The 13,552-nt window shown below is 44.6% G+C and overlaps 1 protein-coding gene across 2 annotated transcripts in view; it reads right to left on the bottom strand.

Annotated features, from left to right (window-relative positions):
• Positions 1–2,047, bottom strand: part of IL2RA (interleukin 2 receptor subunit alpha) — a 38,556-nt gene extending 36,509 nt beyond the window's left edge. For both annotated transcript variants that reach the window (XM_075997493.1, XM_075997492.1), the window contains exon 1: positions 1,738–2,047. In XM_075997493.1, coding sequence (XP_075853608.1) covers positions 1,738–1,801 — 64 coding nt within the window. In that variant the 5' untranslated portion in view covers positions 1,802–2,047. The remainder of the gene's footprint in view (positions 1–1,737) is intronic.
• Positions 2,048–13,552: the final 11,505 nt, after the last annotated feature.

The following is a 13,552-nucleotide window of genomic DNA, read 5'->3' as shown; positions in this document are numbered from 1 at the left end:
AAATGGTCATTTAAAAAAAAAAAATTCTAGCATTGTCTACCAAATGAAGTTAAAAACTTTCAACTGGTTATCCCAGGCCCTGGACCATTCATCTGATCTCTTCCTAACTTCCCAGTCTCAATTCCCAATCTCCCCATATCCCCATTTAGTCTAGGAGCCGCCTCGGACCTCGTGCCTGTGTCTGTGCTCGTCCGGCCCTTTCTGTCTGGAGTCTCCGCTCGTGGAAATAAACGTGCAGTCCCTCAGGGCTCTGTTGTCCGGCCACCTTCATGAAACTGACTCTGACAGCCCCACGATCCCTTAGACCTTACCACACTCTGACCTGTGTCACCGTTACTGTGTCCATGCCTCTCTCCTCCTCCCTAGGTTACAAAACCCCTTAAGGATCAGGACTGGGTCTTGTTCATTTTTCTATTTCCTGTAGTGTCGAAAAGGGGCATAAGACGTATTAGATAGATTCTTGGAGAATCGAGTGAATGAGACAGTGCCTACAAGACTCCCCTCGCCCTGCTGCTACCAAGACCATTCAGATTCTCAGATAAGTCACCCGTGGCTAGAAATAACACCCGTGGACTTGAAATGTGTTCCCCCAGAGATAGAACATGATGCCTTGTAAAGATTTTGCTTTTCTGGCTTGGACTGACTCAGCAAAGACCCCACTGAAGCAGAAATCACATTACAGAACTTCCTCAAATCATTCTCACTCTAACTCCAAAGTGAATACATTCCTACACCCGGGCCGGTGCGTAGCCCAACACAACTCGGCCCCTTCCCACACACCAGCAAACAGACTTCTTAAATGCATCATCATATTTCACTTCTTCACGTATTTTTTTCTGTAGCCAGTTAGCATTCTATTTCTTGAAACTATAGACTTTCAAAAAAAAAAAAGAAAGAAAGAAAGAAAGAAATTATAGACTTTGTTATCTTATCTGTCCTACCCGGGTAAGCAAGGGAAGATATTATTAGAAAATTCACACTCAATTAGGAAGGGTGGTTTGAGGTAGAAGTTGGTGGTTTTCTTATTACTTTATGAAAAAAAAATCTTTGAGAAAACCCATTTGAAAGGATGAATGAAATCCAAAATTTGCATACACACACACACAACATATACATCGTATATATGCACAGGAACACAGGGAAAAGCGATGTTCTAAAAGTGAGTATGTTTACATTTTCTGAAATTTCTATAAAGTTGCACTGGTGACGAGGAGCTTCCTCAGTCTCCTTTTCTGAGGCAGTCAGAGTAAAGTATATACATCCTTGAAGCTAAACTTTCCTGAGATCTTAAATTATCCCAGTGTTTCATGCGTGAGTTACCGACATGTCAGCCAAATGAACCAGGTCTTAGATTCCTGACAACTTTTTACCTTACAGCTGGGGGATGAGGGGTGCTATATGGAAAAGGAAATTCACAGGAGAATAAAAGAAAATGTCTTGAGGAATCTACTCATCCGTGTCCAGTTACCACCCAAATATCATGTCACTCTGTTCATCTAGAGCTAACAGTCAAGGGCAGTGAGAGAGAAGAGAACCCAACAACAGCACCCCGAGTCCCCTATACAGATCGGGGCACTGAGCCCCGACATGAGGCCCCCGTAGGTCAGGGCAAGAGCGGAACCCAGAATCCAGCCCCCTTCTTGGAGGAACTGTCTGCTTGGGTGACCCTTTGGTTCTGTGGCTGGGGAGAGCTGAATTCTCCAAGAATTCCACGGGCACCTGCCCTTGGACTCTTACCTGCCTTGCCTCCGGGCACCAGGACGAATGCGATCACTCCCCACACCAGCAAGTGTGGCTCCATCTTCCCGGCACTTGGGATCAGCTCCGGCAGCCCAAGGAGATCTGTTTCCGCAGAAGGCCGGCTTTCCCGCGTCAGCCTCCTTCCTGCATCGTGCTGGGAGGATGTGGGATAGAAGGCTCAGTCCCCTTGTGCCGTCATCCCTCTGGGTCCATGCGGTCTCTGTGAGCCTCAGGAGTTGCTCTCTTTGAGTATCAGACTGGTGTGTTCAGCCAGGAAACTGTGCCTCTCACTCTCTTCTCTGATCTCAAATATAGGAAGTGTTTTTTTGATGACAATATAGTTTGCGGTAATGTTTCAAACCAGGTCTTTTTTTTTCTTTTCTTTTCTCAAGTTCAATTGCTGGGAGGTGTGGGCTGGGGTTGGGGAGGAGGATTGAGCTTCATGTATGAATCTTTTCTTCAGCTTCACTCATAAAAGGAAAGGGAGATTCCCCTGCCGTTGAAGGAGGGGTGAACAAGCACTTCTTGGCAGTGGTCTCATCTAGTATTTTGCAAACCGAGTCTTTCCCCAGCTTTGCAGCTCCCTGGAGAGGGAGCAGGGGCCCCATGGGATGGGGGAGCAAAGTCATGCCAAGACCACAGAGGGGCAGGTGCCAGTATTCAGATAATCGAGAAGTAAGCAGTGCACCGATACTCAGAATTCATGTATAATGTAAGATTTATAACTGGTACTAGCTGTAATCATTTCACCATGGGATTCTGGGTTCCTGAAAGTCTGTTGTCATTTTATAAGATGTTTTGCTTTTAGATTTGTCTTTCCCTTAAAAGGTCATGCTAAAAGGTGGGCTTTGGTTTTAAGCTTTGGACTTTTTCTTTTTTCTTTCTTTTTGTAAATTTCAGTCTTGCTTATTTATTTATCAGAGCTCCTTTCTGATTTTCATGAAATGGTTGACTGTGTTTTCCTACCCAGAAATCTGTGTCCATTAGCAATCATATAGTTACAGGAAAACACAATTTAAAAAATATTAGAAAGCAAGCGAACATATTGACTAAAGGAAGACGGTCTGGGCAAGCAAAGGAATGCATGGTTCCCAAATGGAATCCATGCTATCAGAAAAGAGATCTGGAGCTCTCAAAAGGAACTAAGAGTGGTTTTTAGGCTAAGTACCAGAGTTCTCAGAGAATAATAGTCAACTGATCCCTTTCTGGGAATGGGGTACTTATCAAAATGTGAAAAGATTCTCTTTTAAGATTCCAGAGTAGGAATGTTCCTTGCTCTTTTAAGATTCCAGAGCAGAAATGTTCCTTGCTAGGAACATTTCCAACTGTGTGGGTGAAGCAATTCCTATTATTCCCAGGATCTGTCCCAGTTATTACGCTGAGGGTTTTTAATAGCTACAGTTACTATCATAGAAGTTTGAAACAAACTTACAGAAAAATTGGAAGAATAATACAAATACGATGTTGGTTGTGGGTTTGTCATATATGTCTTTTATAATTTTAAGGTGTGTCCCATCTATGCCTATTTTGTTAAGCATTCTTATCATAAGAGGGTGCTGAATTTTGTCCAGTGCTTTTGCTTTGTCTATTGAGAGGATCATATGGTTTTTGTTTTTGCCCCTATTTATGGGGTGAATTACATTTATAGATTTGAGTATGTTGAACCATCCTTGCATCTCAGGGATGAAACCCACTTGGTCATGGTGAATTATTTTTTTGATATGCAGCTGAATTTGGTTTGCTGAGATTTTCTTGAGAAATTTTGTATCCATATTCATAAAGGTTATTGTTCTGTAGTTTTCTTTTTATGTTGTGTCCTTTCCTGGATTTGGTATTAAGATGATATTGGCTTTGTAGAATGAGTGGGGAAGATTTCTGCCTTCTCACTGGTATGAAATAATTTCTGCAGTACAGGTGTTCCTTGTAGGTTTGATAAAATTTGGGTGTGAAACCGTCTGGTCTGGGACTTTTGTTGGAAGATTTTTTGTTGCTGCTTCAATTTTTATGCTTGATATTGGTCTATTTAGGAGTTCTATTTCTTCCTGATTTAGCCTAGGGAAGTTGTGTGTTTCCAAGAAATTGTCCATTTTCTCCATGTTTTCAAGTTTATGAGCATAGAGATTTTTATAGTATTCAAAGATGATGTTTTGTATTTCTGTGATATCAATTGTGATTTCTCCTTTTTCATTTCTGATTGAGCTTATTAGAGTCCTTTTTTTCCTTTTTTATATTAATTATTTCACATTATTTTTCATTTTTATCTAAACTTCTAAAGGTTAATCTGCTTCACTGGAGTTTTTTTTCTGTTTCTAATTAATCTAGCAAGAGGCCCATCAATTTTGTTTATTTTTTCAAAGAACCGACTTTTTGTTTCATTAATCTTCTGTATAATTCTTTTGTTCTTGATTTCATTTAGTTCTTCTCTGATCTTAGTTATTTCTTTTCTTCTTCTGGGTTTGGGATTGGTTTGCTCTGCCTTTTCCAGTTCCTTGAGATGATTCATTAGATTGTTGATTTGTGACCTTTCTGTCTTTTGGATGTGGGCATTTATGGCTATGAGTTTTCCTCTCAGGATTGCTTTTGCTGTATCCCACAGAATTTGATAACTTGTGTCCCCATTATCATTTAGTTTGAAGAATTTTTTGACTTACATCTTTATCTCCTCCTTGACCCAACCATCATTTAGTAATAGGTTGTTTAGTTTCCATGACTTTGTAGACATGAGTGTTTCTGTTGGAATTGATTTCTAATTTGCTTTCACTGTAGTCTGAGATACATGGTATAATTCCTATTTTTTAAAAAAAATCTGTTGAGACATATTTTGGCCTAGGATGTGATCAATCTTAGAATGTTCCATGAGCTGATGAGAAGAATGCATATTCATTAGTTGTTTTTGGATAAAATGTTCTGTAAATGTCTGTTAGGCCCATTTGTTCTAAAGTTCTTTTTAAGACCTCTGTTTCCTTGCTTATTTTCTGTTGGAGGAATAAGGAAGAATTGAAAGCATTCCCACTTAGAACTGGAACCAGACAAGGTTGCCCTCTGTCACCACTTCTATGCAACATAGTGCTGGAAGTCCTAGCAAGAGCAATCAGACAAGAGAAGGAAATCAAGGGTATCCAAATATGGAAAGAAGAGGTCAAACTATCGCTCTTTGCTGATGATATATCTAGAAAACCCCCAAGATTCAATCAAGAGACTCCTGGAATTGATAAATTAATTCAGCAAAGTCTCAGGTTACAAAATCAACATATACAAATCAGTAGCTTTCATATACGCCAACAACAGTCAAGCTGAGAATCAAATCAAGGATGCAATGCCTTTCACAATAGCAACAAAGAAAATAAAATATCTAGAAATATATTTAACTAAGGAGGGAAAGACCTCTACAGGGAGAACTATGAAACACTGAGGAAGGAAATTGCAGATGATGTAAACAAATGGAAAACATATCATGTTCATGGATCAGCAGAATCAACATTGTTAAAATGCCTATATTAACCAAAGTGATTTACAGATTTAATGCAATCCTCATTAAAATGCCAATGTCATTTTTCACAGACGTAGAAAAAATAGTTCTACACTTCATATGGAACCAAAAAAGACCCCAAATAGCCAATACAACCCTACATAATAAGAACAAATTGGGAGGCATCACTTTACCAGACTTCAAACTATATGACATGGTTATAGTAACCCAAACAGCATGTTACTGGCACAAAAACAGAGATATCGATATATGGATCAGAACAGAGAACCCAGATATAAAACCATCCTCATATTGCCATCTGATCTTTGACAAGCAGACAAAAACATACACTGGGGTAAAGAATTCCTATTCAGTAAATGGTGTTGGGAAAATTGGATAGTCACATGTAGAAGACTGAAACAAGGTCCACACCTTTCACTACTCACAAAAATTAATTCACAATGGATAACAGGCTTAAACCCTAGGCACAAAACCATAGAAATTATAGAAAAAAAATTAGAAAAACTTTTATAGATATTGTCCTAGGCAAAGAAGACCCCAAAAGCAATCACAGCAACAACAAAAATAAATAAATGGGACACTATCAAATTAAAAAGTTTTTACACAGCTAAGGATAAAATCAATAAAGCAAATAGACAACCTACAGAATGGGAGAAAATATTTGCATGCTATACATCTGAAAAAGGGCTGATAACCAGAATTTACAGAGAACTCAAGAAAATCAACAAGAAAAAAATCAACCCCAATAAAAAGTGGGCAAAAAGACATGAATAGAAACTTTTCAAATGAAGGTAGACTAATGGCCAAAAAAACACATAAAAACATGCTCAACATCTCTAATCATCAGAGAAATGCAAATCAAAACCACAATGAGATATCACTTATCTCCAGTGACAATGGCCTTTATCAAAAAGCCCCAAAACAATAAATGTTGGTGTCCTTGCAGAGAGATAGGAACACTCATACACTGCTGGTGGGACTGCAAACTAGTGCAACCTCTGTGGAAAGCAGCATGGAGATACTTCAAAGAGATACAAGTAGAACTACCATTTGATCCAGCAATCCCATTACTGGGCATCTACCCAAAAGGACAAAAGACATTCTATAAAAAGGACATCTGCACTAGATTGTTTATAGTAGCACAGTTGACAATTGCAAAGGTGTGGAAACAACCCAAGTGCCCATCAATACATGAGTGAATTAATAAAATGTGATACATGTATATCATGGAGTTCTACTCAGACACACAAAAAATGGTGACTTAGTGTCTTTTATAACAACCTGAATGGAGCTGAAGACCATTCTTCTAAGTGAAGTATTGCAAGAATGGGAAAACACACACCACATGTACTCAATACTAAACTGGAACTAAGTGATCAACACTTATGTGCACATATGGAAGTAAAACTCAACAGAAATCAAAAGTAGGCGGGAGGGGGGAGGAAGGGATGGGTAAATTCACACCTAACGGGTACCAAGCTCACTATCTGGGTGAAGGGCACACTTATAACTTGGATTCAAACTGTGCAAAAACAAATTATGTAACCAAAACATGTGTACCACTGTAATATTCTGAAATTTTAAAAAAAGAATAATACAAATAACATTTTCCACCTAAACCATTTGAAAGTAGTTGCCAATGTGATGTTCTATCACTCTGGATACTTCAGTGTGTATTTCCTACAAACAAGGGCATTCTCCAACATCTTGACTATGGTCAGGACATAACATCGATGCATTACTATCCTTCAATCCTCATACCCAAGTGTCTCTAGTTGCCTGTTCAGAATCACTTGTTACATCTATCTTTAACAGTTCCTTTGTCTTTTCTTGACTCTCATGACATTGACACTTTGGAGGATTCCAGCCAGGTTGTTTTGTAGGATATTCCTCAACTTGGAATTTTTTATTGCTTCCTCGTGGTTGGATACGGGTTGCCCACCGTTGGCAGGGGGTAGCACAGAAGTGGTGCTTGTTCTTATTATAGCATCCTTGTATCCCATTACTGCTTTGACCACTTGATTAATATGGTATTTTCCAGGTGCCTCCACTTTAAAATTACTCTTTCCCCCTGTGCAGTAAATATTTTGTGAGATGACATAGATATCTTATTTATTTACTTATTTATATCTATATGGACTCATGATCTTCTAATTTATGCAATGAATTATAATGCATTATCGTTACTTATTTTAATTACTTAAGTTGCCTCCTGTTTGTCCACTAGGAGCCAATTCAAGCTAGCTTCTGTGTCCTATGGACGTGTCCCCATCATTCTCCGAGCCCTTCCTTGCTTTGAGGGAAAAACAGACCTTCCAGACTCATCTTGCTCATTCTCTGTCCCAGCCCTGGAATCAGCCATTTTCCCCAAGTGCCTTGGGTTCCTTTAAAGGAAAACAGTCTTTAGAAGCCAAGCTCTGGGCACCGGTGTGCTCATTGCTGTTGGGGCAGAACATCCCCTAGGCTCTCCCAGTGGGCAGAGCTAGAGAATATGTGCACACATGCACACCCACACACCTTTATAGCTATATTCATTTCTATACTCACCTGTACATACTGAAGGCCACTAATTCACACTGATACAACCCAACTACCCCGATTCCAATCTAACACTGTAGGGTTGCATTTTTCCTTTTTACCTTTTTCTGTATTTTGTAACTTCCTCCTCTGACAGTGGGAAATTTGGCTTCCACCACCCCTAGTAGACTTATTTGACCAAATCCTCCTGTGCGTCACCAACTCTCATCTCTGCTGGTTTGCACTGCAGAGAACACTGGTGTGGTTGACTCACCTGCAGATTTCCATCTGATCTTTCACTGCACTATGCAGGGAGGTGAGGGGGAGGGAGGGAGGAGAAACAGATGGACCCATCTTGTCTTGAATTGTACGTAATTGTACATAATCCCATACTGAGGCTATCCATATCAAAGCTTCTGCACTTTCTGAGTCTACAATGGAAATGGAATGGCACCTAAGTGTCACTTCCTCCAGGAGGCCTTTGCTAATCCTTTGGACTCTATCAGAGCACTTGCCATTGTGGCATTGTAATCCACTGTTTTTTTTGTTTTTTTTTTTTGAGACAGAGTCTCACTCTGTTGACCAGGCTAGAGTGAGTGCCGTGGCATCAGCCTAGCTCACAGCAACCTCCAACTCTTGAGCTCAAGCAATCCTCCTGCCTCAGCCTCCTGAGTAGCTGGGACTACAGGCATGCACCACCATGCCCAGCTAATATTTTTCTGTATATATCAGTTGGCCAATTAATTTCTTTCTATTTATGGTAGAGACGGGGTCTCGCTCTTGCTCAGGCTGGTCTCGAACTCCTGACCTCTAGCAATCCACCCACCCACCTCGGCCACCCAGAGTGCTAGGATTACAGGCATGAGCCACCTCGCCCGGCCTGTAATCCACTGTTTATATGTCTTTTCTTCTAGTTGCTGTTAAGCTTTTTGGGTATTAAGAACCCTTTTGAGAACCTGCTAGAATGTTTGGTTTCTTCCCTTGAAAACAATGCACATCAGCACATGTCCTTATGGACAAGTGTCTGTGGGAACTTTCAGGAGTGTCGTGGGCACTCTGAACTTCGGGGGGGGGTCTAAGGATCTCAGTTAAAGGTGCCCAACCGTAGACCTTTTGAGGACAGGCCTGTGTCCAGGCTATCTGTGAACTCTAGTCGCCTTAACATAGTGTGTAACACACGTGAGTGTCCAACTGGTACGTGTTAAGCCATAGGCACATAAAAATATCATTAGCATATCTTAAAACAATCTCAGACAAATTCTTTGTGAGACAAATTCGAATATTGTTTCCAAACCTGTTGCAAAGAGGTAAGTTCCAATAAGTCCAGTTCAAATGGGGTTTCTTTCCTGGTAGAGAATTTTTTTTTTTTTTTAGGAAGCAAAGGTATCTAGATAATGTTAGTAGGTTAGAGTCAAGAAAGGAACCTTTGGTTAAAAGGTAACAAAGTTCCTCAAGGGACGGGTGGTCAACTGTGCAAGCTGAGACTCACTTCATCAGGAAATTGCTCACCTCTGTTACCAGAAATATGTGGTACTTCCCAGAAGCAATTGCTCATCACATCAGATAACAGATGTCTGACCCAGACCGCCTTAACCTGAGGTGTGGGGCCATTTTCTTCTTTCTGCAAGGTGGCGGATGCCAATGATCTGATGAGAAGAGCAATCGAAATCTAGAGAAGGGAAGAGGTACGGAGCTGACATGGTCTCAGCTGAGCTTGGTCCCTGAAGGATGGATGTGGCCTTGGTAGGTAGGTCCTGAGGTGGCAAGGCGTGGTCTACAGCTGACCGGAAGTGGAGTTGGCAGGTGGACAGTAGAAGCTAAGGGTAGAAACATCAGCCAGATTCACAGCAGGGTGGACCTCGAAAGACAGAACAAGATGTTGGGACTGCAGCCACTGAACATGTCTAAACAAGGCAGGACTTAGTCCACGTGGTGACATAACTGACCAGAGCAGGTGTGGCGTGCGGGGCAGGTAAAGGAAGGTGCAGGGGAGATTGCGGCACAGAGACACCGAGATGCCCTCCAGGCACGAAACCAGAAGGACCTGAACGCGGTAGTGCAAATTGGAACAACAAGGAGGCCCGACAGCAGAATTATCTTGCAAAACAAAATTGCAGTTTTTAATACCTGTATACAGGCAAGAGGCGGAGGACAGAGGTTGTGAGCTCTGCCGGGGCAAAAACGTCACTGATTTGAGTCAATCGAATGGCTCGGTGAAATCCAGGTGGAGTGGCTGAGGCTCGGGGATGGCAAGAGAGGTGTCACCATTTACGGGTGGGAGTTAGTCGCTCCCTTGGGTTGTTCTCTCATCCCCACAATGTTGGACGGTCCTTGAAGACTGCATTTATTATCCAGCCTGCCTGCCGTAAGCCTGGGCTCCCCAATCTCTCCCCGCACCAAACCAATGAATAATAGTCAGCTTGCTTGCAACAGAAACCGTTTCCGCGTGTTAGAGCCCAGATTGGGGAGGGAGGCAGACATAAAGGGGAAGAGGGGAAAGGTGGTGAGAAATCAGACCCCTGCTTTCACTTTCCCTCCACCTCCCCTCGTGGCTCATCCGTGGTCCTTTCGACGATGCCCCAGTCCTGAGTGGCGCAGACACGCCTATGAAAGGAATGGCCACGAATGGTTGAATGCGGAAGTAAAAGGCAGGGACCAGGGTGGGACAAGGAGGAGGCAGGTACCGTGTTTCCCCGAAAATAAGACCTACCCATAAAATAAGCCCTGGCAGGATTTCTAAGCATGTGCGCAATAGAAGCCCCACCCCGAAAATAAGCCCTAGTGACGGGCGTGGCTGCGCAGCGCATCTGCACAACCCATGCGTGTCGTCGCGGAGCGGGAAAGAACACGAGCAGCCCTTCTCATCTGCCCCGTGAGAGCTCTGTTGCTCCACATGAGAGATTGGGGCCAGTGGTTCTAAAGGAAATAGAGTCACAAGAAATTCAGGATGGGATTCGGGGTTTGGAGAGTGATGATGATGTTCCAGAAGAAGACGACTCAACTCTATTTGAATAAATGTAGACTGTTGTACCGTACTTAAAAAAAAATAACACATCCCCTGAAAATAAGCCGTAAGGTGTCTTCTTGAGGAAAAATAAATATAAGACCTTGTCTTATTTTCCGAGAAACATGGTAGGAGAGAGGTGAGCACAGAGGAACCAGGGGTCTGGCCTGGGGAAGGGCACAGTAGCTTGCTGTCTCCTGGCTGCTGGGGACAGTGTCGCAGTGGGAACGAGAGGTGGGTCAGATGAGCTCTCTGCTACATCCCTCATGCCTTGCTGGGCTCCGTGGGCATGGCGATGCAGACCAGAGATGCCAAGGGCGAGAACACCTGCTCTATAGAGAAAGAGCAGTGCTGGCCGGATGAGGGAGTGGCTGGAAGGGTCTGGGACAGAGGGGGAAGATCAGAACAGCTCTGGAGAAATAAGCAAGAGCTCAAAGGAGAACTTTAAAAATCCTTTGAAGATAATAGTTTGCAATTTTGCTTTGCAATATGAACCTTTTTTTCCCCCTAGCATCCCACAAAAATCTTGAGTGACATTCTCATTTCTTGTCCACGCATTTTGGAGTTGAACGAGCCCGGGGCATGGGCTCAAATGCAGAGCTCGGCTTCCTCTGTGAGCCGGGATGACAGGGACCAAGAGGTTCCTCCTTTTTTCCTCCGGCTGCTGTCCCGTCCTCCTGACTCGGTCGTCGGTTCATCATTTACCTGCATCTTCACCAGGGAAGCACCAGGCGAAGACACGGTGAAACCGGGATGAAAGAATCCACTTCTGAGGCTGGGCGTGGTGGCTCACACCTGCAATCCTAGCACTCTGGGAGGCTGAGGAGGGAGGATCGCTCGGGGTCAGGAGTTCGAGACCAGTCTGAGCAAGAGCGAGACCCCCGTCTCTACTATAAAATAGAAAGAAATTAGCTGGACAACTAAAAATATATAGAAAAAATTAGCCGGGCATGGTGGCGCATGCCTGTAGTCCCAGTTACTCGGGAGGCTGAGGCAGGAGGATCACTTGAGCCCAGGAGTGTGAGGTTGCTGTGAGCTAGGCTGACGCCACGGCACTCTAGCCCGGGCAACAGAGTGAGACTCTGTCTCAAAAAAAAAAAAAAGAAAGAAAGAAAGAAAAAGAAAGAACCCATTCTGTCATGCAAGCCATGCACAAGTATTTGGCACCTGCGATTCCTCGCAGCATTATACCAGGATCTGGGGGAGATCCGAGAAGCGAAGACCCGTTGCTCGCAGTTTGCTCAAAGAGGAAAGGAAACAAGCCCTGGAAAGGGAAGTGGCCCATCACGTCCACAGGGACCCTTTCGAGGAGCAGCCTGCCTGTGCTCCCAGCGACACCACATGAAAGCAGCCTCGCTCTCCACCTCACACTCGCTTTTCTCCAGACCAGCGGGCGGCGTGCTGAGCTGTGGTCTCGGAGCCAAGACCCGAAGGGAGAGAACCCTCGGCTTTCTTGGAGGCGGCAGTGGAAGGGACCAGGGTGGTCGCAGAGAGCCTGCAGTTTACATATTCGACATTCCTGTCGGGTTTAGTAAGAGGTCACTCCCCGCACCCCCCATCCCCCAGGCCTTTTGTCTTTGCGTCCTTGACAGGGAGCTGAACTGTCCATTTGAGGTCCCGAGGTTAACTTTTTTACGTCGGGGTTCAGGCACTCTTGGCTGCATCCTTTAAAGTATGATTCAGCTCAGTGAATTGCTGGGATCTAGGAGCAGGATGCCCCGCCCAGGGCACGGGAGGTGCAAAAATAAATGAAGAAGTCTGGGCTGCTCCCAGAGAGCCCGTGGTCTAACCGTGGGGGTTGGGGGGCAGGGGCAGAAAAGCCCCGATTCATTGCACACACATCTGTCGCACGGATAATCCCAAGAGGAGCAAATAGACCGACGACATCAGAGCCTGCCTGGAGCTCTCGGGTCTCCCATCCCTTGCTTGCTCAGCGGATGGCAGGTGAGCGGACGGTGTCGCCGTTACAGGTGCTTCTCGGGGTTGGCAGGCGCGTGGGGACGCTTCAGATTCTGCCCCGGTTGGCACTGCGCAAACAGGCCTGTTTCTCTCAAACCGGCGCGGAGAGAAGGTTGCTGCTAATTCTACGAAATCTACAGGTGCATCCTGTTATTGCGGCGCTGAGCTGAATCTCTACGGTTTGTCGTTTCCACCCGATTTTACTAGCCGGGGCAGAGGGGTCCCGTGGAAAACCAGAGTCCGCTGTGAACCAAATGACCCTCCTCTCCTCAAACGCCCGGCTCCCGGGGAGGAGACCTCTGACTTGGGAAATGCCCCACCCATGAAACACCCGGAGACAGCAGTTGCTTCAGACGAGTCATAAACCGAGCCCGCCGTCCCTGACAACCGAACGTCGACTTTGCTGTCACTGGGCAGCTTATGGTGACTGACACGACACTTTGATGGGATCTGTAGGGTCCCACGGATATTGTCACGAGGCCGGATTCCTGTACCCCCTTTTCCGTTCGCACGTAGGATGTGTTTGCTGTGTGGATATCTGCAAAGGTCCCTCTTCTCTTCTGCCATGATCCTGGTTCAGGGACGGACACGCTACAGAGTCTCTCTCGAGCCAGCACTGGGAGGTGACCAAGGGTGGCCCAGGGCAAGGGTACAGGGGCTCCGTCTGAGCTTGGTGGGCTGCGGGTGTTTGCGGGGAGGGGAAGGGGTGTCCGTGCCACTTTTTGTCCAGGCGCCTGCAGAACTTTCTGGCTGGCTTCCTTGACACAAACGTGTCTCCCCCCTCCTCCACTGTTCTCCCCCGCTGCTGCTTCCAGTTTAATCTTCCCGAAGAACACGATCTC

The sequence above is a fragment of the Microcebus murinus genome, chromosome 25 (genome assembly GCF_040939455.1).
Source record: "Microcebus murinus isolate Inina chromosome 25, M.murinus_Inina_mat1.0, whole genome shotgun sequence".
In the NCBI taxonomy this organism is placed as follows: Eukaryota; Metazoa; Chordata; class Mammalia; order Primates; family Cheirogaleidae; genus Microcebus; species Microcebus murinus.
This window is presented reverse-complemented; position numbering and strand designations above follow the sequence as displayed.